The sequence below is a fragment of the Bufo bufo genome, chromosome 2, assembly GCF_905171765.1.
Source record: "Bufo bufo chromosome 2, aBufBuf1.1, whole genome shotgun sequence".
In the NCBI taxonomy this organism is placed as follows: domain Eukaryota; kingdom Metazoa; phylum Chordata; class Amphibia; order Anura; family Bufonidae; genus Bufo; species Bufo bufo.
This window is the reverse complement of record NC_053390.1, coordinates 106,911,181-106,937,483: the sequence shown is the minus strand read 5'-3', so window position 1 is coordinate 106,937,483 and position 26,303 is coordinate 106,911,181. Positions and strand designations below refer to the sequence as shown.

The 26,303-nt window shown below is 42.7% G+C and overlaps 1 protein-coding gene across 1 annotated transcript in view; it reads right to left on the bottom strand.

The window, feature by feature from the left end:
- Positions 1 to 10,990: 10,990 nt before the first annotated feature.
- TBCA (tubulin folding cofactor A) overlaps positions 10,991 to 26,303 on the bottom strand; it is a 67,332-nt gene continuing 52,019 nt past the window's right edge. Inside the window, exons 3-4 of the mRNA XM_040420178.1 lie at positions 14,486 to 14,572; positions 10,991 to 11,283 (exon numbers count right to left, since the gene is read on the bottom strand). Of these exons, the coding sequence (XP_040276112.1) occupies positions 11,203 to 11,283; positions 14,486 to 14,572 (168 nt within the window). The 3' untranslated portion in view covers positions 10,991 to 11,202. The remainder of the gene's footprint in view (positions 11,284 to 14,485; positions 14,573 to 26,303) is intronic.

The window sequence follows — 26,303 nt, the reverse complement described above, 5'->3', positions numbered from 1 at the left end:
AGCTTCTTTTGACCTGCTCTTCAGTAATGCCGTCTTTCACCACCGTTCCATACAACCAGCCTCATTCCAGTCTCAGAAACTGAGGCTTGTACCTACTTCAAAGTGATTGTTGGCCGTTTTGTGGCTTCCTTCGCATGTCTACTTCCTAGTTTGATGCTGCGTTTGTAGGGATGTTCTTACCTAGGCAGTGCTTGTGTGGTATGATGCAGATTTTGTTACTTCACTGACATGTGGAACCTGGCAGGAAGTTCTCCATTTCCATGTAGCTTTCAAACAAGAGAAATGAAACATCTATAAGCTGCTTTGTACTGCATGGATGGGCTATGTTCCTCAAAGCAAGGAAGACTCTTTCAAGCCAGTGTTGGACTGGGGTAACTTAGGCCCACCAGTTGAAATTATTCCTGGGGCCCAACCCCTATATCTAGAATAAAGTATTATAGGTTTTGAATCAAAGAATTAGACTCTAGGCAAGTGATTAGCCTCAAAGGCAGCTCCAAATGTTTTTTTTTTCTCCTGGACCTATAAGGTCTACTGTGGCTTCAGAGAGTGGATCCAGTGGAGGATCCTCTGGTACTGTGGGAGGCTAGTCCAACCTGTTTCTTTCTGATGGATCTGTATCCAATTTGCTCATTTTTACTGTAAGATGAATATTAATATTGCACCCTTTTACAGTTACAAAGGCTGCAACGCTTTTATAGTAAGGAGGCTGTGCAGAGTGATCAGAGCATTATAGAGACAGAGCTGCATGCTCTATACTAAGGTATAATTTATGTAGGTTAAAGCCTCATGCAGACGTCCGTGGAACACAGTCCGTGAGATACCGGACTGGCATTGCAGGAGCGCACAGCTTCATAGCAACCAATGACGCCGTGCGCTCCTGTATCTCACGGGCCGTGTTCCACGGACGTCTGCATGAGTCATAACACTGGGGCCCTCGGTTCAAATCTGACTAAAGGGCAACATCTGCATGGAGTTTTTATGTTCTCCCCGTTTTTGCAGGGAGATCAAAGACATACTGATAAGGACCTTAGATTGTGAGCGCTAATGGGGATATGCTGTGTGGAATATGTTGGCGCTATATAAGCAAGAGAAATATTTTTTAATGCTAGTTAATTATGTGTCTAGATATGACTAAATAGAATAATATTGCGCAGCTAAGCGTGGTAAAACATACACAAAACATTATTTGCAATGGGCAACATCAGGATGAAAATTAGTGTAAAAATTGGAAAAGCATGGATGCCACCGCTGCGACACTGGGAGGATGTGAGGAGCCCTGTTTCAGCATCAGACACATTTCATTTCTTCACTTTCAAGAATAATATAATTTACTGAACCAATTTATTCTCTCATAAAACGTTAGTGATTATTGAAGAATGATGGCTTGCCAAGACAGATTGCAGTTTAAGAACATAAGAAGAAAATTCCTATTATTCTAAGTTCCATCAACCCTGGCGTACAAGCTTTCATGCTTGCAAAAATAAGTAACATTTTATGAGACAAGAAGTTGCCCTCCATATCTATTGCTTTATCTACATACGCAGCTCAGAGAAAACAGTTATGCCTGCACACACCAATGAACAGTATTACACCTAAAGCACCATTTGTGAAATGTGCAGCCGCTGCAAGTAAAAGATAAATTATTGTATGAAAAAGTTGCACCGTCCTGTATACATCCCTAGAGAGGATATATAAAAGTTTGCTTGTTAAGACATCGGCTCAGCATTGGTGGATCTATTGCTTGCTGTTGAATTGGCGTCTTTAAAGGGGTTGTCCAAGCTACATAAACACGAAGGCAACTTCTGCAAATGGTCTAAAGTAACATCTTTTGCCTTCCTCTGGATCAACTTGCAGTATGACAGGCCGAACTGGATGGACAAATGTCTTTTTTCGGCCTTATGTTACTATGTTATGTACTATGTTACATCCATCACCCCTATTAAACCAGTCACACTGTCTGGTACGGTTGACCCATCTGATTAAACAGATACTTGTCTTGTTGCAGAAATTCCTGTGACTGCTTCATTCATCTGAATGCACATGTTGCAGAAACTATCCCATTCAGATAAATGGAACAGATTTTTATTCACAGAAATTTCCCGAACAAATCTGTGCCAGGTGACTACAGATCTTTAAAGGGAATGTGTCAGCTACTTCTACCATATGTAAGCAACGCCAATGCAGTGCATCTGTATCCTCTAACATTATTTCAACCATACCTTTGTTAGCTTTATCTGTACTATGAAACTCCAGAAAATGCACTTTATTCGGTATGCAAATAGGTCTAAAGTGCCCGGCAGGGCATCACCGAGGGTTTCAAGTGCCCAGGACTGCATCCTTCAAGTGCCCAAGCCCGCCTCCTCATCTCTAGAATTACTTCTGGCACTTTCCACTCCGTCCCTCTTCTTGGACGTCACGATTTCCCTTTACTTAACCCATGACAGCCTGTGTCTCACTAAAAACATGTGCAGCCGTAGCGCATGAATTTGCCTGCGCACTGCCCTCCCTGCACTGGGCATTGGACTCACTATAGGTATAGCGCATGCGGCACTCCTCTGAAGTTGTGGGCGAAGTTAAAGGGAATCGTAACTGTGGGATTCGCACCCATCTTTAGAATGAAGCCTGCAAATAGAAGGAGGGCGCACCCTTCATGCACGGCCACCCTCCATTCATTTCTAAGGGACTGCTGAAAAGAGTTGGCTAATTCCATCAGCCTGTGAATTAAGAGCTGGCCCTGTGAGCTTCCCATTCATTTTAATGGGACTTCTGAAAAATAGCTGAGCACACTGCTTTTTTCTGCAATCCCATAGAAACGCGGCCGCACATGTTTGGTGTGCCCCCGTTCACTTTGTGGGCCCCTTTCTAGGGGTCCGAGTCCCAGAAGTGGGACCTACACCTATTAGACATTGGTGGCATATCTTATTGATATGCCCCCAATGTATGAGATGACACAACCCCTTTAACTGCAGTACTACATGAGTAATACTGCAGGCAAGGAGTCTGAATCAGTACTTTCTATACTCATACTCCCCCCTTGTTCCCCCACTATGTACCCTCAAAGCTCCAAATATACACTGCTCAAAAAAATAAAGGGAACACCTAAACAACACAATGTAACTCCAAGTCAATCACACTTCTGTGAAATCAAACTGTCCACTTAGGAAGCAACACTGAGTGACAATCAATTTCACATGCTGTTGTGCAAATGGGATAGACAACAGGTGGAAATTATAGGCAATTAGCAAGACACCCCCAATAAAGGAGTGGTTCTGCAGGTGGTGATGACAGACCACTTCTCAGTTCCTATGCTTCCTGGCTGATGTTTTGGTCACTTTTGAATGCTGGTGGTGCTTTCACTCTAGTGGTAGCATGAGATGGAGTCTACAACCCACACAAGTGGCTCAGCTAGTGCAGCTTATCCAGGATGGCACATCAATGCGAGCTGTGGCAAGAAGGTTTGCTGTGTCTGTCAGCGTAGTGTCCAGAGCATGGAGGCGCTACCAGGAGACAGGCCAGTACATCAGGAGACGTGGAGGAGGCCGTAGGAGGGCAACAACCCAGCAGCAGGACCGCTACCTCTGCCTTTGTGCAAGGAGGAACAGGAGGAGCACTGCCAGAGCCCTGGAAAATGACCTCCAGCAAGCCACAAATGTGCATGTGTCTGCTGAAACGGTCAGAAACAGACTCCATGAGGGTGATATGAGGGCCCGACGTCCATAGGTGGGGGTTGTGCTTACAGCCCAACACCGTGCAGGACGTTTGGCATTTGCCAGAGAACACCAAGATTGGCATATTCGCCACTGGCACCGTGCTCTTCACAGATGAAAGCAGGTTCACACTGAGCACATGTGACAGACATGACAGAGTCTGGAGACGCCGTGGAGAACGTTTTGCTGCCTGCAACATCCTCCAGCATGACCGGTTTGGCATTGGGTCAGTAATGGTGTGGGGTGGCATTTCTTTGGAGGGCCGCACAGCCCTCCATGTGCTCGCCAGAGGTAGCCTGACTGCCATTAGGTACCGAGATGAGATCCTCAGACCCCTTGTGAGACCATATGCTGGTGCGGTTGGCCCTGGGTTCCTCCTAATGCAAGACAATGCTAGACCTCATGTGGCTGGAGTGTGTCAGCAGTTCCTGCAAGACGAAGGCATTGATGCTATGGACTGGCCCGCCCGTTCCCCAGACCTGAATCCAATTGAGCACATCTGGGACATCATGTCTCGCTATATCCACCAATGTGACGTTGCACCACAGACTGTCCAGGAGTTGGCAGATGCTTTAGTCCAGGTCTGGGAGGAGATCCCTCAGGAGACCGTCCGCCACCTCATCAGGAGCATGCACAGGCTTTGTAAGGAGGTCATACAGGCACGTGGAGGCCACACACACTACGGAGCCTCATTTTGACTTGTTTTAAGGACATTACATAAAGTTGGATAAGCCTGTAGTGTGTTTTTCCACTTTAATTTTGAGTGTGACTTCAAATCCAGACCTCCATGGGTTGAAAAATTTGATTTCCATTTTAAATTTTTGTGTGATTTTGTTGTCAGCACATTCAACTATGTAAAGAACAAAGTATTTCAGAAGAATATTTAATTAACTCAGATCAAAGATGTGTTATTTTTGTGTTCCCTTTATTTTTTTGAGCAGTGTATAATGCAGGGGACCTCCTGATTACAAGCTCAGCAGTCCAGATAACGGAATCCATCAGAGCTTTGAGGGTACACAGTGGAGAAATAAGGGGGAGTACGAGAATATACTCATAAATAGTGCTGATTGAGCTCGCGATTTGCAAGTTCGGTGCTTGGGTTCAGCTTATTCAAGAATTCCGCAATGGGTTCCGCTACCACGGACCATTACGGAAGTCAAGAAGGGGAGGTGATTTTAAAAAACGGTTGCTCAAAAGGGAAGCCTTTTGGATCTATACTCTGGATACCTTGCAACCTAGAGGCTTAAATAGGGATTATGAGGTGATGTGTTTTTAACATATTTTTTATGAGAATGCATTTCCTTACAGAGGAGGACTGCGTTTCCTTTTGATGAACATGGATTATAGCAAGATGAATGCATTCTGTCACATATTTAAGTGATTTTCTGCTGATTAATTGATGATGTCATAATTAGGTGATGCTGATTAGGTGTCTATATAATCTTATATGGTGTTATTTAGTATTATGCAGTTGAGGAAGGCTGGACGGGCCGCAACGAGTCCTGTACTGTAATTTTGCTATGGAATAAAAGAATATCATGGATTGAAAATTAAGACGTCAGCTGGGATTATTTTTTTAATTGTTTGATGGGGATTGCCCCTTTCCGAGCAGTGTAATTGGAAGATCGTGAGCTGTCTGGTGTGTTTTTGACATAACTAAATTCTATGACAGCATGCACCATGGAAGCCTATAGGAGGCAATCCGTATTACATCCCGTCATAATAGAAATCTATGGCCAGCATAGACTTCTATTATGACGGAATTCAATATGGAATGCCTCTTATAGGCTTCCGTGGTGCATGCCGTCATAGAATTCCGTTATGGTCCGTGGTAATGGAATCCATTAAGGAATTATTAGATAACCCGAACAACGAACTTGCAAAGTTCGCTCAACACTACATAAATAAATCTACTCATGTAGTACTGCAGTTAATAAGGCTAAATCAAAGTGACAGAAAAAGAGAATTCTCCTATGCTGCAACTTTCTTTTTGTATCTATTTTCAACTTTGTCAAAGGAAAATGTATTCTATGATCTATTCTGTATTTATTCTATATATGTTTTCATCCAGCATGAATTTAAACCTCATTATATTTTGAGCTTTACCATGACAGTGTAGTAGTTAGTGTAAAGCTTCAACATTGTGCTAAAATGAAGGTGTTCAAGAAGAGATTAAAGTTTTTGAAATAGTGTAGTTCACTCAAAACATTTTCCATTTCTATGGCCCTTAGAATCCAATAGATCTCAGAAGATGGGAGTCAATCTTCTCAAGAGAGGCGAGCCTTTTGAGATGACTCCAAAAGGCATGTGGACATCTCATCTTTCAATGTTTCTTAGGTCGGTACCCCTAACTCAGGGATGCTCAACCTGTGGCCCTCCAGCGGTTGCAAAACTACAACTCCCAGAATGCCCTAATAGCTGTAAGCTGTGCAGGCATGCTGGGAATTGTAGTTTTGCAACAGCTGGAGGCCTGCAGGTTGGGCATCCCTGCCCTAACTCAAATGGATCTCTTCAAAGACATGCAAGGCTGTCATCCTTGCTGTACATTAGGCCAGTGCTTGTACCCCTTGGGGGACACATACCACAGGTGGCGAACCTAGGATCTAGGTGACAAATGTCCCCACTCATGGAGGTTGAAAATTGTTTTACTACCAGCATCAACTTTTACAATTTGATATAAATGTTTGATAACACTGATGGGAAATATTAGCCTGAGATTTCCAGAACTGCTCTAAATCAGGCATTTTTATAGAAGCCTTAGCATCTCTAGTGGATTCCACTCCTCAGCCATGGTATGCATTGTATTTTAGATCACTGTATTGTTGTATAACTTTATTTTTGCTTTCCTGTTTGACAGCTATTTTCAATATACATTTTCTGCATTCATAGTCGAGAGCGAGCAAAAAGCATTGTTTTTTTTACACAAAATTTGAAATAGATTTTTATTTTTTATAAAACCTGAGATTTTCTAATATTTTCAGTTTCTGGAATCGGTTTGCATTTGTTGGTGACAAAAAAAACAAAAAACTATGGAGAATGGCTCTAATCACTGAGATTAAGGCCACATGAACACAGTTTATGGTACTCACAAAGTAGAATGGGTCTTAATGTATCTCCATCCACCTCTGATATAATGAGAAAGACAAGTTTTCATTCTGTTTGTTTTTGTAAAAAGAATGTCTCCAACATAAGATCCTGGACTGAGCTCTCCAGAGTTGTTGTATGAAGCCGCAGGTAACTCCATGTTTTGCTGTACAGCCTCCTGCTGAATTAAACCTTAGTCTTGCCATTGTCTCTTTAACAGTGTTTCATGGCTAAGGCTGCGTTAACATATGCAGTGAAGGTAATCCGGTAATATCCCACATAGCCGGATACCGCCACACACTGCTGGATCCCCATTGATTATAACGGGATCCGACGGCTTTCAGGTATTTGTCTGACCAAAAGCCACCAGAATCTATTATAGCCAATCGGGATCTGGCCATGCTAGATATGGTAACTCCGGTAGTGTGCTCCTCTGCCAGAACAGACTAGCGGATTACCTTTAGCACATATGTGAACCAAGCCACAGGGCTTAATCAAACAGATGTAATCTACCCATGTTTAACTGTCTAGTTTCTGAAGACTGGCTTCATGCATGACTTTTCCCAAGGAATTTTTAGGTTTATTCTTACAGTAAAATTGTAATAAATGTGAATGTGTGAACCCAGCTTACATGTTATAAAACCCCTGACAGGTGAAGTGAATAACATTATGTTGTGACAGTGACACTTGTGAAGGCAATACGACAGTCCGTTCTTGAAGTTGACGTGTTTGAAGCAGGTTAAATAGGCAGGGGCAAAAATCTGAGCGACGGTGGCCAAATAGTGATGGCTAGGTGTCAAAGTCAGAGCATCTCAAAGATGGCAAGTGTTATGGGGTGTGCATAGTATGCAGAGGTTAGTACTTTCCCTCTAGGGAAGATCAACTAATTAACCAGTGACAAGGTCATGGACGCAGAAGGCTCACTGATGGGGAGAGAAGGCTAGACTTTCTGATCCGAGCCTGCAGAAAAGCTTCTTTAGCACAAATTGCTGAAAAAGTTAAATCTCGTTATGATTGAAAGTTGTTAGAAGGCACAGTGCGTAACAGCATGCAACGTATTGGACAGATCAGGGTATCCTGAACTGGAAGAAGGTGGCCTGGACTGATGACTCATGCTTTCACTTGCCCAGATAAGAGGGGAAGAACAAAAGCCTACAGATGCAGTTGGGTGCTGGCATCGATATGGATGTTATTTTGACAGGTACCACCTAACTAAATATTTTTGCAGACTCCATACACCGCTTAATGGTAACAATATTTCCCTCATGGAAGTGCCAGACTGCAAAACATGGTTCTGAACTGGTTTGAGGAGAATGACAAGGAGTTGACTTGGGAGTCCAAATTATCCAGCGCTTACAAGCAGGAGGCAGCAATGTGAACCTGCATCTCATAGGACACACTGGAGATTCTGCACACAGCAGGTGAATCAGGGGAGTTGTATAAGGGTACGGCTACACTGGTCCCACAGAAATGTATGGAGTCATGGCACAAGTTGGACGTGTGATGCAACTGCAACCCCAATTGCAAAAAATCCTACTACTGGATTTTTTGCGGTACACGTGCAACTCGCGCTGCCATCCCATTCATTTCTATGGGATCACTATGGAATGCGCGCCTCTAGAATTCAGAGTGACAGCAGTTAAAGGGGCTGTGTCACTTCAGCAAGTGGCATTTATCATATAGAGAAAGTTAATACAAGGCACTTACTAATGTATTGTGATTGTCCATATTGTCTCCTTTGCTGGCTGCATTCATTTTTTAATCACATTAAACTTTGTTAGTTTCCATGGCTACGACCACCCTGCAATACATCAGCAGGGGCCGTGCTTGTACAGTATAAAAAAAAGCACCAGCCTATGCGTGCTCTCACAGTCCCGGCCAGCAGACAGCCTGGCACTTTTTGCTAAAGTGTGCAAGCACGACCACCACTGCTGGATTGCAGGGTGGTCATAACCATGGAAATGAGCAATGTATAATGTGATGGAAAAATGTATCAAGCCAGCAAAGGAGGCAATATGGACAATCACATTACATTAGTAAGTGGCTTGTATTTGCTTTCTCTACATGATAAATGCCACTTGCTGAAGTGAGACAACCCCTTTAAGGGGTTGGGGGACGCTACACAATATCAGGCCAGTGGTTTAAGTGTTATAGCTGATCGGTGATCACCGACATTCTTATTTATGCAGTTCCAGCATAAATAGAAGCTGAAGCAAAGATTTTCTTTCATGATTTTTGTGTGAACATGGACTTGCTTGAAAACAATTTTTCTTGATGGAGACTGGATCTGATAACTATGTTGCAGCAGTGGTGGTCGCAGGGCATGGCTGCACCTTGCAGAGAATGAACTTAAATGAGGTTGCTGGAAAGCTAATGTATGTACAGAATAAGAAAAATGAAGAAACAAAACTAGAGCAAGACAAAGGAGCATCTTCACCTAGGCACAAGAAGTGTAACCAGCAGGCAAAGATTTCTTGACGGAGCACAAGATAAACAGGAAAGCAATATTTTATTTCCAATTATCAATTTCGGGCTGACGGTAAACAGGTAGTGAATATCAAACTAAGCTCATACATTGTACGTGTATCACATTACAGGCACCGGACAGAATTATAGGAACCTTTTCTGCGTTTCTGCATCATAAGAGAAGGTATGAACTTATTTTTCAGGAGCTGCCCTCTCAATCTGGGAACATGGTAAGCTTCAAAAAGAGTAACAGAAAACGGATATAGAAACTGAACTATCCATAGGAATTGCTACAAGTCACAAGCCCAAAAGGAAAACAATACATGTGTACAAAGCAGGTATACCTAGAAAGGCAGGGACATTGTGTGTTCCTGAGATTAACCAGCCACCTCTTACTAAATATTTGTTCATTTGCACTCATGAATGTGTCAGAAATATTGTCTTACATTAAAGGGGTTTGTCTAACACCACAAAAAACGAGTGAGTGCCAAGAAACTGATTTATTCCAAAGAGAAAAACTCACCTTTTGAAATGTGTTACAGCACCCAGGCTCCCGTCCTCCCTGCTTCTAATCCCCTAGACCAGGGCTGGCCAACATGCGGATCTCCAGCTGTTGCAAAACTACAACTCCCAGCATGCCTAGACTGCTTACAGCTATCAGCCTACAGCAGGGCATGGTGGGAATTGTAGTTTTACAACAGCTGGAGAGCCGCAGGTTGGCCAGCCCTGCCCTAGACCAACAGTGATGGCGACCTATGTGTGGTCAAGTTGACCACTACAGCCATTCACAGGCTTCAGCAGTGACGTGTCTCTGAGCGCCACATGGCCATTTAGGGACATGTCACCGATGAGACCAATGAATGGCTGCAGCAGTCAATGTGAAAACAGATGGGACGTCACGACTTCTGGTCCACAGGAGCTTCAGCAGTGAACGGAGGGGATTTCAAAAGGTGGTTATGCATTTTCTTGGTACTCACAAATTTTTCTTGAGGGTCAGAAAACCCCATTAAACTTTGTTGTTAACAAGCTGTTTCTCCACTAAGTAAGCCCCATGTACTCTCAGACCTTCTAGACCAGGAATGACCAACCTGAGGCTCTCCAGCTGTTGCAAAACTACAACTCCCAGCATGCCCAGACTACCAACAGCTATCAGCCTAGAGCAGGGCATGGTGAGAGTTGTAGTTTTACAACAGCTGGAGAGCCGCAGGTTGGCCATGCCTGTTCTAGACCCTTCCTGTGAAGTGCTCAACATATGACCTTGCTTCATCCCAAACCGAACCGCAGGAAATTAGAACATTGGCACTTTCCTTAGACTAGCCAGTAATCACACTGCTACATATCTGAATAAGATAAAGCAATTTATATATATATTTTTATATCCTTGAAGCTACATAAGGCTACTTTTACACTCGTGTTTGGTGGGGATCCGTCACGGATCTGCACTGACGGATCTGTTCAGATAATACAATGTCTGCATCCATTCAGAACAGATCCGTTTGTATTATCTGTAACATAGCCAAGACGGCTCTGTCTTGAACACCATTGAAAGTCAATGGAGGACGGATCCGTTTTCTATTGTCCAGATTGTGTCATAGAAAACGGATCCATCCCCATTGACTTACATTGTGTGTCAGAACGGATCCGTGTGGCTCAGTTTCTTCAGACTGACACCAAAACGCTGCTTGCAGAACGGAGGCAAACTGATGCATTCTGAACGGATCCTTTTCCATTCAGAGTGCATTAGGACAAAACTGATCCGTTTTGGACCGCTTGTGAGAGCCCTGAACGGATCTCATAAACGGAAAGCCAAAACGTCAGTGTGAAAGTAGCCTAACTGGAATCTTGTCCTATTATTGTTAGGCTTTGGAAATGCATTCAAGTTTCCCAATTTTCAAACAGGACAGTGGAATAGTATCAAGGCATAAAAATGTAGGCTGAAGAGCATTTAGGCATCTAATTTCACTGAGTCCAGCATTGAACGGGCATCTTTATATTCCTCTGCCTCTTCTAACTCCTTTTCATTCTCCTATAAGAGAAAGATAGTTACTTAAAGCTTGACATGTCAGCGATACAAAACAATTACACTGAAGTACAGTCGTCAGGTGGTTGACACTATGCCAGTGGGTTGTACTAGAATCCATGGAGACATAACTGTAATATGCCAATGTATCAGCAAAAGTAGCTATGGATAGAGACCTGTAAACGGAATGAGCCTCCTCCAGTGTAAGAACAGAGTACAAAGTCATCAAAAAGGAACTAAAACTGATAAAATACCGGACAGTTGCCTTGCTTTGGGAACAGAGCTATGAAACTGGGAAGAAGATGGCAAATTCCTGCAGACATTGGGAGCCAGCTATAGCACTCCAGGGACCAGTCACAGGGAGCAACAGAAAACAACCCAAAAATTTAGACCTGCCCAGACCTACATATGAAGCCGAACATTATTTAAGGGAAACCCGTCACCTAGACTAAAGTAGTGACAGACCTGCTGAAATCAGATGCCTACTAAAGTAAAGTTGCTTACCGTTTAATGCTGGCAGTGTGCCCCGAAGTGTGCACTCTATCGCTATAGGTGCTCCGAAAATAGCCTTGGATACCCCATAGTGGCGAATGAAAAGCATGCCATGCAAATGTGGCCACCTGTCCATTTCCTGCTATAGGACTAGCAGCATGCTATTTCCGAAACTCCCATAGCATTGAATAGAGGGTAGCTGTAAAAGGGGCGGCTATTCTCTGTTCACTTCAGGGGTCCCGGTCTGGAGATAGGATCAGGTCCTAGTTGACACTGATGGCATATCCTAGAGACATGTCAATGTCCCAACTAGGAATACCTCTTTAAACATTAAGTTCTTGGATGCAACTTTACCTTATTAGATAACTGACCGACCTCTGATTTCAGAGTCTGTCATTACTTAAAAGGGGTTGTGTCACTTCAGCAGATGGCATTTATCATGTAGAGAAAGTTAATACCAGGCACTTACTAATGCATTGTGATTGTCCATATTGCCTCCTTTGCTGGCTGGATTCATTTTTCTATCACATTATACTCTGCTCGTTTCCAGGGATTACGACCACTCTGCCATCCATCAGCGGTGGTCATGCTTGCAGCCTATAAGAAAAAGGGCCGGCCTATGTGTACCCCCACAGTCCAGAGCAAAAGACACGCCGGCATTTTTCCCTATAGTATGCAAGCACGACCATGGCTGATTGATTGCAGGAGGGTGGTTGTAACCATGGAAACGAGTAGTGTATAATGTGATGGAAAAATGAATCCAGCTAGCAAAGGAAGCAATATGAACAATTACAGTATATTAGTAAGTGCATTGTATTAACTTTCTCTACATGATAAATTCCACTTGCCGAAGTAAGACAGCCCCTTCAATACTCCCCTCAGCGAGGATTTCCCGAGGATCTCAGACAGGATCACTGTACAGTTGCAAGAAAAAGTATGTGAACCCTTTGGAATGATATGGATTTCTGCACAAATTGGTCATAAAATGTGATCTTATCTTCATCTAAGTCACAACAATAGACAATCACAGTCTGCTTAAACTAATAACATACAAAGAATTAAATGTTACCATGTTTTTATTGAACACACCATGTAAACATTCACAGTGCAGGTGGAAAAAGTATGTGAACCTTTGGATTTAATAACTGGTTGAACCTCCTTTGGCAGCAATAACTTCAACCAAACGTTTCCTGTAGTTGCAGATCAGACGTGCACAACGGTCAGGAGTAATTCTTGACCATTCCTCTTTACAGAACTGTTTCAGTTCAGCAATATTCTTGGGATGTCTGGTGTGAATCGCTTTCTTGAGGTCATGCCACAGCATTTCAATCGGGTTGAGGTCAGGACTCTGACTGGGCCACTCCAGAAGGCGTATTTTCTTATGTTTAAGCCATTCTGTTGTTGATTTACTTCTATGCTTTGGGTCGTTGTCCTGTTGCAACATCCATCTTCTGTTGAGCTTCAGCTGGTGGACAGATGGCCTTAAGTTCTCCTGCAAAATGTCTTGATAAACTTGGGAATTCATTTTTCTTTCGATTATAGCAATCTGTCCAGGCCCTGACGCAGCAAAGCAGCCCCAAACCATGATGCCCCCACCACCATACTTCACAGTTGGGATGAGGTTTTGATGTTGGTGTACTGTGCCTCTTTTTCTCCACACATAGTGTTGTGTGTTTCTTCCAAACAACTCAACTTTGGTTTCATCTGTTCACAGAATATTTTGCCAGTACTGCTGTGGAACATCCAGGTGCTCTTGTGAAAACTGTAAACGTGCAGCAATGTTTTATTTGGACAGCAGTGGCTTCCTCTGTGGTATCCTCCCATGAAATCCATTCTTGTTTAGTGTTTTACGTATTGTAGATTCGCTAACGGGGATGTTAGCATATGCCAGAGACATTTGTAAGTCTTTAGCTGACACTCTAGGATTCTTCTTCACCTCATTGAGCAGTCTGTGCTGTGCTCTTGCAGTCATCTTTACAGGACGGCCACTCCTAGGGAGAGTAGCAGCAGTGCTGAACTTTCTCCATTCATAGACAATTTGTCTTACCGTGGACTGATGAACAGCAAGGCTTTTAGAGATACTTTTATAACCCTTTCCAGCTTTATGCAAGTCAACAATTTTTAATCGTAGGTCTTCTGAGAGCTCTTTTGCGCGAGGCATCATTCACATCAGGCAATGCTTCTTGTGAAAAGCAAAACCAGAACTGGTGTGTGTTTTTTATAGGGCAGGGCAGCTTTAACCAACACCACCAATCTCATCTCATTGATTGGACTCCAGTTGGCTGACACCTCACTCCAATTAGCTCTTGGAGATGTCATTAGTCTAGGGGTTCACATACTTTTTCCACCTGCACTGTGAATGTTTACATGGTGTGTTCAATAAAACATGGTAACATTTAATTCTTTGTGTGTTATTAGTTTAAGCAGACTGTGATAGTCTATTGTTGAGAATTAGATGAAGATCAGATCACATTTTATGACCAATTTGTGCAGAAATCCTTATCATTCTAAAGGGTTTACATACTTTTTCTTGCAACTGTATATACATACACAGTGGCATATGTTGTCCCCTAATCTCCAGTGTTAAAAAATATTCATACTTTTGCGGGATGCCTCTGTACACAATAGCGTAGTCAACTATGCATACAGATAAACTATAAAATGAGAACATTTGTTGTATTGTCTTGAGAATTGACAAAAACACGTATGTACTTACTAAGATCTGTGCAAGATCTGTGTGCGCTGCCTCTAGCCTGCGATGGCAATCTGGGATCATCATGCGAGATTCTTGCAGTACTTCAATCTGAAATGCAAAAAGAAGAATGTGAAACTTCAAGTAAATTCCTGCATTTTTTTTTATCAAATCAAATTTTAAAGAAAATCCATATGGATGAGTGAACCATAAAGAACTTGCAAAAATATTCCATCTGGTTTATGTAACCCTTGGTTCATGGATTTAATTGCTGCAGACATCCACTCGTTCAAAGGGCAATCCAGAATTAAAGAGGTTCAAGGCACCAGATTAGTCAATAATAATAATAATAATAAAAATACAAAAAACAAACTGACTAGTTGATGAATCAGCCTCTTCAGTTCTGGACTGCACTTGCAGATGAGGGGGAGGCTGCACCAAGAAAATGCATGGAACGAGTGAGACTTAAGGAAAATAGTCTATCTAGTTTTCATATTTGCATTTTTTTTTATTGCTAGAGTTGTTATTCAAAAGTGAAAATAGAAAAATAAAAAAAAAATATATAAATAAAAACCCCAAAGGTGAAATGATCCTCTTTCATAGCTTCACTGAGGCCACGTTCCATTGTGAAATATGCAGCAGCCCAGGGTTACCTATGGTTTAGAGATGCAGATTTGAAGTCTGGCAAGGCGCGGATCCGCAAGCAAATTTAGCTCCATTTAATGGTTCATGTGTGGCCGCTGTAAGAATGTACAAGGAATCATCGTGGATGATAGGTACGTGTCACCTAGGTTCCTGGCCTCTGTGGAGTAAGAGCCGTTTTTATGTTTCAGCAGCAGTTGCTGTTTGACACCTTGATACTTAGTATGACTGTAATAGCTGATTCAGGACGGCTCTTACTGGGAGTAGTCAAAGTGCTGGGTGGGTGAATGCTTCCCATGTTCCAGCCCGGGTTTTGCCAGGCATAAAAACCAGCCAGCACTGCCCGGTGGAGAGGATTACCTCCGTCTGACAGTGGAGCTCAGGAGGTCTGTGTGCTGTGATCTGAGGGCTGTGTTGGGATCCGCGGCTTGAGCCGGACTGGGAGGCTCAGACCCCTGTGAGGGCGAACAGGCCGTCTAACGCCTGCCTGTGAACTTGACAAGGCAGAACTTCCAACAGGGTGTGAAGTAACACCCAGGAGAAAAGGTGACTGTTTTGTATATGAACTTTTCATGTGTGTGAACGATCACCAAGCAACTGATGTTTTGAACCAAGAACTTGTACTTTGCCTCTGTGCTGCACCCGCTAATCCTAACTACCAGAGGGAATCCCCACACCACCCACAGCAGTCAAAACAGCAGCAGAAACATCCAAGAGTCTATAAACGACTACATATATTTTCCATTGAAATCAATGAGGCATGGTAGTGGGTGAATTTCACGCATATTTTGGTGTGGAATACGGACTGAAATCTGCGTAAAAATGGTTCATTGTGAACATGTCTAATGATAAAGAACTTTATTGTTATATAATGATAAACTAATATATATAGTATTTAGTAACCATACAGTGAAATGTAGACACCAGAAAGTATTTAAGCAATCTTGAAAAAAGGGTATAAAAGAACAGAAAAAAACAAAGCACCATGGATTACATCACTGAGAGCGACGAGGAGAAAGCAAAGCTGTTAAATATTTTTTTCTCCAATGTATTCACTGAGGAAAATAAATTGTCAGATGACATGCAGAATGCAAAAATAAATTCCCCATTAAAGGTGTCCTGTCTGACCCAGGAAGAAGTACATCAGCGGCTTAAAAAGATTAAAATAGACAAATCGCCAGGACCGGATGGCATACACCCCCGTATCCTAAAGGAATTAAGTAATGTCATAGCCAGACCCTTATTTCTGATATTTGCAGACTCTATACTGACAGGGAATGTCCCACAGGATTGGCGCGTGGCATATGTGGTGCCAATATTCAAAAAGGGGCCAAAAACAGAGCCTGGAAACTATAGGCCGGTAAGTTTAACATCTGTTGTGGGTAAACTGTTTGAAGGTTTTCTGAGAGATGCTATATTAGAGCATCTCAACGGAAATAATCAAATAACGCCATATCAGCATGGCTTCGTGAGGGATCGGTCATGTCAAACTAATTTAATCAGTTTCTATGAAGAGGTAAGTTCTAGACTTGACAGCGGCGAATCAATGGATGTCGTATATCTGGACTTCTCCAAAGCATTTGACACTGTACCGCATAAAAGGTTAGTATATAAAATGAGAATGCTCGGACTGGGAGAAAACATCTGTATGTGGGTAAGTAACTGGCTGAGTGATAGAAAACAGAGGGTGGTTATTAATGGTACACACTCAGATTGGGTCTCTGTCACTAGCGGAGTACCTCAGGGGTCAGTATTGGGCCCTATTCTCTTCAATATATTTATTAATGATCTTGTAGAAGGCTTGCATAGTAAAGTATCAATTTTCGCAGATGACACTAAACTGTGTAAAGTAATTTACACTGATGAGGACAGTTTACTACTACAGAGGGATCTGGATAGATTGGAGGCTTGGGCAGATACGTGGCAGATGAGGTTTAACACTGACAAATGTAAAGTTATGCACATGGGAAGGAAAAATGCAAGTCACCCGTACATACTAAATGGTAAAACACTCGGTAACACTGACATGGAAAAGGATCTAGGAATTTTAATAAACAGCAAACTAAGCAGCAAAAACCAGTGTCAGGCAGCTGCTGCCAAGGCCAACAAGATAATGGGTTGCATCAAAAGGGGCATAGATTCCCATGATATGAACATAGTCCTACCACTTTACAAATCGCTAGTCAGACCACACATGGAGTACTGTGTACAGTTCTGGGCTCCTGTAAACAAGGCAGACATAGCAGAGCTAGAGAGGGTTCAGAGGAGGGCAACTAAAGTAATAACTGGAATGGGGCAACTACAGTACCCTGAAAGATTATCAAAATTAGGGTTATTCACTTTAGAAAAAAGACGACTGAGGGGAGATCTAATTAATATGTATAAATATATCAGGGGTCAGTACAGAGATCTATCCCATCAGCTCTTTATCCCCAGGACTGTGACGAGGGGACATCCTCTGCGTCTGGAGGAAAGAAGGTTTGTACACAAACATAGAAGAGGATTCTTTACGGTAAGAGCAGTGAGACTATGGAACTCTCTGCCTGAGGAGGTGGTCATGGTGAGTACAATAAATGAATTCAAGAGGGGCCTGGATGTGTTTCTAGAGCGTAATAATATTACAGGCTATAGCTACTAGAGAGGGGTCGTTGATCCAGGGAGTTATTCTGATTGCATGATTGGAGTCGGGAAGGAATTTTTTATTCCCCTAAAGTGGAGAAAATTGGCTTCTACCTCACAGGGTTTTTTGCCTTCCTCTGGATCAACTTGCAGGATAACAGGCCGAACTGGATGGACAAATGTCTTTTTTCGGCCTTATGTACTATGTTACTATGTTACTGTGTTTTTTTTTTCAGGGCCAGACAGATCACAATTTAAATCTTCCCAAAATGACTGTGTAACTCTTAACATACAGACGTCTTTTCTGTCAGATTCTCCATGAATCAATCAGTCAAATCCCTCAGATTTTATTTTACAGAGATACTCTTTTCTAGTAGCAATAGTTTTACAGAAGTTCTCTGTGTGCATGAGGCCTTTACAAACATTTTAGGGGGAAAATTACTGTATTTTTCGCTTTATAAGGCTACATGCACACGAACATATCTTCTCCAGATCTTTCAGGTTTCGGGGATGTCGCTGGGCTACATTGAGTTTCAGCTCCCTCCAAAGAGTTTTGATTCCGTTCAGGTCTGGAGACTGCCTAGGCCACTCTAGGACCTTGAAATGCTTCTTACGGAGGAACTCCTTAGTTGCCCTGGCTGTGCGTTTCAGGTCATTGTCATGCTGAAGGACCCAGCCACAACCCATCTTCAATGCTCTTACTGAGGGAAGGAGGTTGTTGGCCAAATTCTCGCGATACATGGCCCCATCCATCCTCCCTTCAATATGGTGCAGTCGCCCTGTCCCCTTTGTAGAAAAGCTCCCCCAAAGTATGAGGTTTCCACCCCCATGCTTCACGGTTGGGACGGTGTTCTTGGGATTGTACTCACTCTTCTTCCTCCAAAACACAGCAAGTGGAGTTGATACCAAAAAGTTCTATTTTGGTCTCATCTGACAACATGACCTTCTCCCACGCCTCTGGATCATCCAGATGGTCATTGGCGAACTTCAAAAGGGCCTGGCCATGTGCTGGCGTAAGCAGGGGGACCTTGCGTGCCATGAAGGACGGCATAGTGTTTTTCGCTTTATAAGGCTACATGCACACGAACGTTGCTTGTTTCCATGTCCGTTCCATTTTTTTCCGGATAGGATGCGGACCCATTCATTTCAATGGGTCCACAAAAAATGCAGACAGCACACCATGTGCTGTCCGCATCAGTATGTCCATTCCGTAGCCCTGCAAAAAAAAAAAATAGAACATGTCCTATTCTTGTCCGTTTTAGGCATTGTAACAATGGATCCGCAAAAAACTAAAAAAAAACGGATGTCATCCGTTTTTTTTACGGATCCGCATGTAGCCCAAGACGTTTGTTTTTCGACCAAAAGTGCGGGGAAAAATGGCAGTGCATCTTATAAAGTGAATACTAGTGAGGTTTTTTTTTAAAGAAAAGAAAGTGCAAATGCCGCAAAGACCGCTGGACCTGGGGAGGAGTAGCGGAGCAGGAGAGGCAAATGTAGTTATTTATTTTTATCTATGATCTGAGGTCTGATGTGGAAGTCCGATTTAAGGTCTGATAGGGGTCTGACATAGATGCCTGATGGGGGTCCGATCTGAGGATCTGATATGAGGTCTGATGAAAAATATTTTCTTATTTTCCTCCTCTAAAACCTGGGGTGAGTCTTATAAAGTGAAAAATACTGTACATTTTATTACATCAGGTTGTTTTTAATTTTCCAACTACACTAAAAATCATGATATGTTACAGTTTTCACTTCTTTATAATAGACCTTTCTGTTCTGTAGAAACCACTTCTCAGTCAGCTCATCATCTCAGGCAGGAATACACTGAAAAATAATAAATAACACCCGTCTGAGATCCCTTTTTTCAGACAGAAAAAAAAACAGATCTCAGAAGGAAATGGCTCAAACAGATGCCAAATGTGGATCACTGATGCACAAGATGTGTTTTAATTTTTTTATTTTTTTAAATAGAATTCTGTAAAATGAAATGGTGATGTGAAACCCAGCCTAAATATACTTAGGCAACACAAGAACCAGCATTTACAGAAGGTATTGGTCACAGCTCACCTCCTCCCCATCCAAGCAATATGATCTCTGCACAGGTCACATAGCATGCCCACAACACTCTCCGACAGAAGTCAATGAGTCATCTACAGGTCCCTACGTCCATAAATGCAGTTTACAGCAGCTCAAGCAAGATGGCTGCTCCCATAAAAATATACAAACAAATTAGAAGAAATCAACAAAGAGAAAATGAAAACAGATAAAAATATTTAACTGGGTCTGGTTTTAATTAGTAACACAAAAATCAAAAGGTGATATATCCCCCTTAAAAGAAAAAAATATAATAAAAAATAAAATGCTACAACACGACACTAGGTAACAAATTTCTGGAATAAGTAGCTGCCTTCGGTGACAAAATTCTGCCACACTTACACCATATAAAATATATTGCCTGCTGTCACCCTCAAACTATAGTCAGCGTGGAAAAAAAATTAAAAGTCTATAAATAATTTTATTCACATTTCAAAGAGCAAGCGTTCTTCTCGCCATGGACAGCGGAGAAAGTGCTGTATGTGTGTCTGCCCTGTCAGTGGCAGCCTCAGCTCGGAAAGTTTACTTAAAATAAACTCTTTCTGCTGTTTTTCTGCCCTCCTTCAACTGGAATGGGATCAGCTGGTTGCATAAAAATCCCCCGCATCTCTTGGCTAATAAAGAAATACTGTGCTGAGATAATATCACATTGAGATAATTACTGCATGAGAAAAAACTGTCATTGAGTATATTGATCATGTGGAGCAGCCTGGCAGGAGACTCTAAGTGAAAGAGAAAAGTAAAGAAAATGAAAGGCAGAAAACAGCAGGTTTATATTTTGATGCTTATCATGCATAAAAAGTTATTACTTATCACTGCATTTCATTTTAGCAGAGATGATATTCTCACCATGCGATGCGGAGTAAAATTACTTAACTGGAACCCCCACTGAATGTGAACATTTTTCCTGCCTCTATACTCTTAAGTGTTGTTTTGTAAAAATCCTTAGGTTAAGGATGAGAAATACTAGCAGTATATCCTCTCCCTGCAAACAAGAGGCCAAACCACAAGCCTGTCAGCAGTTCTGCATGGTCAAAACTGCTGACAGCACTAGGTAACAGCTGGGGAGAGCAGTATAAAAATACCTTTTTTGGAGCTCTTGTTATCAGGAGTAGTGTGAATATGAGCTTTTATTCTAACATATTCAGTTCTTTAAGGAGGCGGAGCTTCACTAACATGCGCTCTGCAATGAGCTGCTTCACAGCCCCTCCCCTCTAAACGACAGCTCTAATTATCTCTTGGTTGGATGATAGAGCTGTCACTCAGAGCAGAGGGGAGGGACACTGAAGCAGCCCAATGCAGAGTGCATTTTACACAGTGAAGCTCTGCCTCCTGGGAACTTAAGAAGTAGAATCAGTTAAAGTTTATATTCACACTAGTCCTGATAAAAGCTGCACAAAAGGTATGATTGTTCTGCTCTCCTTGACCCAAAGCTAGCACTGTCAGCACAGTCAAACCTGCTCAAAGACTCCCTTAAATTGCAGTGAACTGTGGTCAATATACAGTGGGCAAAATAAGTTTTCCATATGCTGGTGATTACACTTCAACTGTCAGTCAGAATCTAAAAAAAAAATCCAGAAAATCACATTGTATGATTTTTAAATAATTAATTAGCATTTTATTGCATGAAATAAGCATTTGATACAATAGAAAAACAGAATTTAAAATCTGGTACAGAAACATTTGTCAGTTGTTTCCTATAGTTCTTGACCAAGTTTGACCACACTGCAGCAGACATTTTTGACCCCCCCCCCCCCCCCCACCATACATATCTTCTCTAGATCTTTCAGGTTTTGGGGATGTCGCTGGGCTACATTGAGTTTCAGCTCCCTCCAAAGAGTTTTGATTCTGTTCAGGTCTGGAGACTTCCTAGGCCACTCCAGGACCTTGAAATGCTTCTTACGGAGGAACTCCTTAGTTGCCCTGGCTGTGCGTTTCAGGTCATTGTCATGCTGAAGGACCCAGCCACAACCCATCTTCAATGCTCTTACTGAGGGAAGGAGGTTGTTGGCCAAACTCTCACGATACATGGCCCCATCCATCCTCCCTTCAATATGGTGGAGTCGTCCTGTCCCCTTTGTAGAAAAGCTCCCCCAAAGTATGATGTTTCCACCCCCATGCTTCACGGTTGGGACGGTGTTCTTGGGATTGTACTCACTCTTCTTCCTCCAAAACACAGCAAGTGGAGTTGATACCAAAAAGTTCTATTTTGGTCTCATCTGACAACATGACCTTCTCCCACGCCTCTGGATCATCCAGATGGTCATTGGCGAACTTCAAAAGGGCCTGGCCATGTGCTGGCGTAAGCAGGGGGACCTTGCGTGCCATGAAGGACGGCGTAGTGTGTTACTAATGGTAATCTTTGAAACTGTGGTCCCAGCTCTCTTCAGGTCATTGACCAGGTCCTCCCGTGTAGTTTTGGGCTGATTCCGGACCTTTCTCAGAATCATTCTTACCCAACGAGGCCCAGATCTTGCACGGAACCCCTGACTAAGGAAGATTGACAGTCATCTTGTGTTTCTTCCATTTCCTAAAATTTGCTACAAAAGTTGTTGCCTTCTCACCAAGCTGCTTGCCTATTGTCCTGTAACCCATCCCAGCCCTGTGCAACTCTACAATTTAGTCCCTGGTGTCCTTAGACAGCTCTTTGGTCTTGGTGGAGAGGTTGGCGTGTGATTGAGTGTGTGGACAGGTGTCTTTTATACAGGTAACGAGTTCAAACAGGTGCAATTAATACAGTTAATGAGTGCACAGTAGGGTGGCTTCTTAAAAAAAAAAAAAAACTATCAAGTCTGTGAGCCAGAATTCTTGCTGCTTGGTAGGTGATCAAATACTTATTTCATGCAATAAAATGCAAATCAATTATTTAGAAATCAATGTGATTTTCTGGATTTTTTTTTTAGATTCTGTCTCTCACAGTTGAAGTGTACCTACGATAAAAATTACAGACCTCTCCATCTTTGTAGGTGGGAAAACTTGCAAAATCGCCAGTTTATCAAATAATTATTTTCCCCACTGTACTGTATTTAGCGTCAGATAGGTCAAATAATATCTTTCACCAGGAAGTCTTCCATTTATTCTGGTGTTTTTAGCCTTCAAATAAGACACGAATGTTGTGGTTGTTACAGAAATAAGATGTTTACTTATGAATGTTTAAATCACTGTCCCTTCCTCAAATCCACATTAATTCAAAGAGAATCTGTCCCATAGTGGTGAATAGAGAGGATCCTGTGCATGTGCAACCACCCCTGCAGTCGCGCTATGGGACTTTCGAAAATAGCTGAGCCAGCGCTTGACTATTTTCAGCGGCGAATGAAGAGGTGGCCACACATGCACAGCATCTTCTTTGTTCACTTTGGGGCTCTGTTCTTGATACAGGACCATGTCCCAGAGGTGGGATGCACGCCTATTGGACATTTATTGCATATACATAAGTCTCAGATGGGAATACCTTTTTAAGAAAGCATGAGCGGGACATAAAACAGTGTATCCCTATAAGCTGAAATAAATTGTCCATCAATCTTTTAAAAGCAAAAAGAAGTCATAAAACGGGACAGGTAATACCTCAAAGGAGAATATTTTTTACATACACTGAACTATTAGGGTAAATTGACACATGGCAGATTTGCTGCAGAAATTTCTGCGACTGAAAATAATTTCCATTCATGTAACCCCTTAACAACATGTTTCGTATAGTAAGTAATCTCTTTAAAGATAGAGCACGCTCCGCTCCGGGTGCTCGCTGCCTGCTGTTTCACATGTAACCTCTCAGATGCCCTGGTCAATTGTGACCACAACATCTGAGAGGGCTGTCCCTGGGAGAGCAGCGCTCCCAGGGCCCGAACGGCTTACCTGCGCAGAGATCGAGAGAGCCGTTAGGTTGCTATGACAGCCTCAGGCCCTCAGAAGGATCTAAGGCTTGCCACATCAGCCCTGCCTGTGACAGGGCTTCATAGGAACAAAATTAAACTCCTATAGGCTGCAATGGTAATTCGTTGCAGTCTATGTGAGAAACTTGATGATGATCGCATATTCAAGTTCCCTAGGGGGGAAAAAGTAAAAAAAAATATATATTTTTTAAAAAAAATCTATAAATTTCCTACCCCATATTAAAATTAACAAAAAAAAAATAACAAAAATAACAGAATCATAGGTATCTCCATGTCCCAAACTGCTAGACTATTAAAATCTAAACGTATTTATCCCATACAGTGAACGCCATAAAAAAAAAAAAACATAGCAGCGATTCGCTATTTTTTTTTTCTCACTTCACCTCCCAGAAAAACGAAACAAAAAGTGATCAAAAAGTCATACAAGCTCCAATACAGATAAAATGATCCCCACACAGCTCTGTAGACGTAATTCTAGAACATTGAATGGTCATCAAATTATACATGGATGACAGCGGACGTTGTGTCTTTATACACCAATATCCCGCATGAACTGGCTATTAAATCATTAGCCTGGTTCCTTAGAACCTATGCTAACATTACCGCAGGGTTGCAGGAATATGTACTTCTGGTGGTGGATTTCCTCCTCAGGCGCAATTTCTTCATGTTTAACAATACGTTTTTTCTGCAAGTATCAGGGGTGTCGATGGGGGCTAAGTTCTCTCCCTCCATAGCTAATATTTTTAAGGCATGGTGGGAGAGGAGCTTCCTCCTCATCGACACCCATCCTTTTTGGCGATGCATCAGGTGGTATGGCCGTTACATCGATGACCTGATCCTGGTTTGGACGGGTGATGTGACGGCCATACCAGTTTTTGGTTGCTATATCAACTCCTGTGTGGACACTATTTCATTTAGTGTCCACCATGACATGCAGGATATTTCTTTTTTGGATTTGCGCCTGAGGGGGTACCCCTCCACCGGAAAAATCCACACGTGTACCTATAGAAAGCCCTTAGCAGGAAATACAACCCTGCACGCCACATCCTGCCATCTGAAACATGTCATAGCAAATATAATGAGGGGCGAGATAATACATGCAAGGAGGAACTGCACGGATTATGATAGCTTCATGATTGAGGCTGAAAATATCGCCCACAGATTACACAAGAGAGCTTATGCCAGAAGTCAGGTTGAGGATGTAATACGGCAGGTGTCCGAGATTGAAAGAGGGCCATCCAGAGCAGGAGAGTGTGTCTAGGGTAGGGATCGACCGATATAGATTTTTTAGGGCAGATACCGATAATTTGTGAACTTTCAGGCCGATAGCCGATAATTTATACCGATATTCTGGGAATTTTCATTTTTGAAATCTGCTGAAAATTAATGTTTATTGTTAACGTGTATTTTTCTTTTTTTGTAAATCTTTCTTTCTTTTTCATTTATACTTAATATTTTTTTTTTGTTCGTTTTTTTTTACTAACTTTTAGCCACCTTAGGGACTAGAACCCTTGTCCTATTCACCCTGATAGAGATCTATCAGGGTGAATAGGAGCTAACACTGTCCCTGCTGCTCTGTGCTTTGTGCACACAGCAGCATGGAGCTGAACATGGCAGCCAGGGCTTCAGTAGCGTCCTGGCTGCCATGGTAACCGATCGGAGCCCCAGGCTTACACTGCTGGAGGAGCAGGAGAGAGGGGATCCTGTGGCCACTGCCACCAATGATTAATACTGGGGGGGGGGCTTGGGTGGGGGGGGGGGGCGCACTGCACCACCAACGTTTTTAATACTGGGATGGGGGTGGGAGGCGCACTGCGCCACCAATGAAGATAAGTCTTTCATTAATTCATATACAGGAGGTGGGAGCTGGCTGCAGAATCACATAGCCAGCTCCTGACCTCTATGAGCGGTAGCTGCGATCCGCGGCACCTAAGGGGTTAACTACCGCAGATCGCAGCTACTGCTCATAGAGGTCGGGAGCCGGCTATGTGATTCTGCAGCCAGCTCCCGCCTCCTGTATATTAATTAATGAAAGACTTATCTTCATTGGTGGAGCGGTGGCCACAGCCCCTCCCCTTCTTTTGTCCTCTCTCCGCTAATTGGCGGCAGCACAGGGGGAGGGAGACACTGCTTCCTTCTCCCCTGTGCTGCGGAGGGAACACAGAGCGCTGAGAGCAGCGCGTTCTGTGTTCCCAATACGTTATCGGTATATCGGCAAAATAGATGCCGATACCGATAACGTTCAAAATACTGAATATCGGTAAAACCGATAATCGGTCGATCCATACTCTAGGGGTAGTGAACTCAGTGCTGTGGTTGCCAACAGAAACAAAACTAAAAACAAAAACTTCAAAAGTAATGGAAACAAAAGAAATCTGTTTATTACACAATACAGCACGGAGTTCACACAGATCTGCCATATTGTAAAAAGGCATTTTCCTGTCCTGGCATATGATAGAGAATGGACGGACATAGTTGCAGATGGGGTTAAATGTGCAGCCAGAAGAGCACCCACTATAGCTAACTATGTCAGTCCTAGCCTGTATCAGGACAGGAAAAAAAAAAAAATCGCAGCCTGTCTGGCTCACGACCAAAGG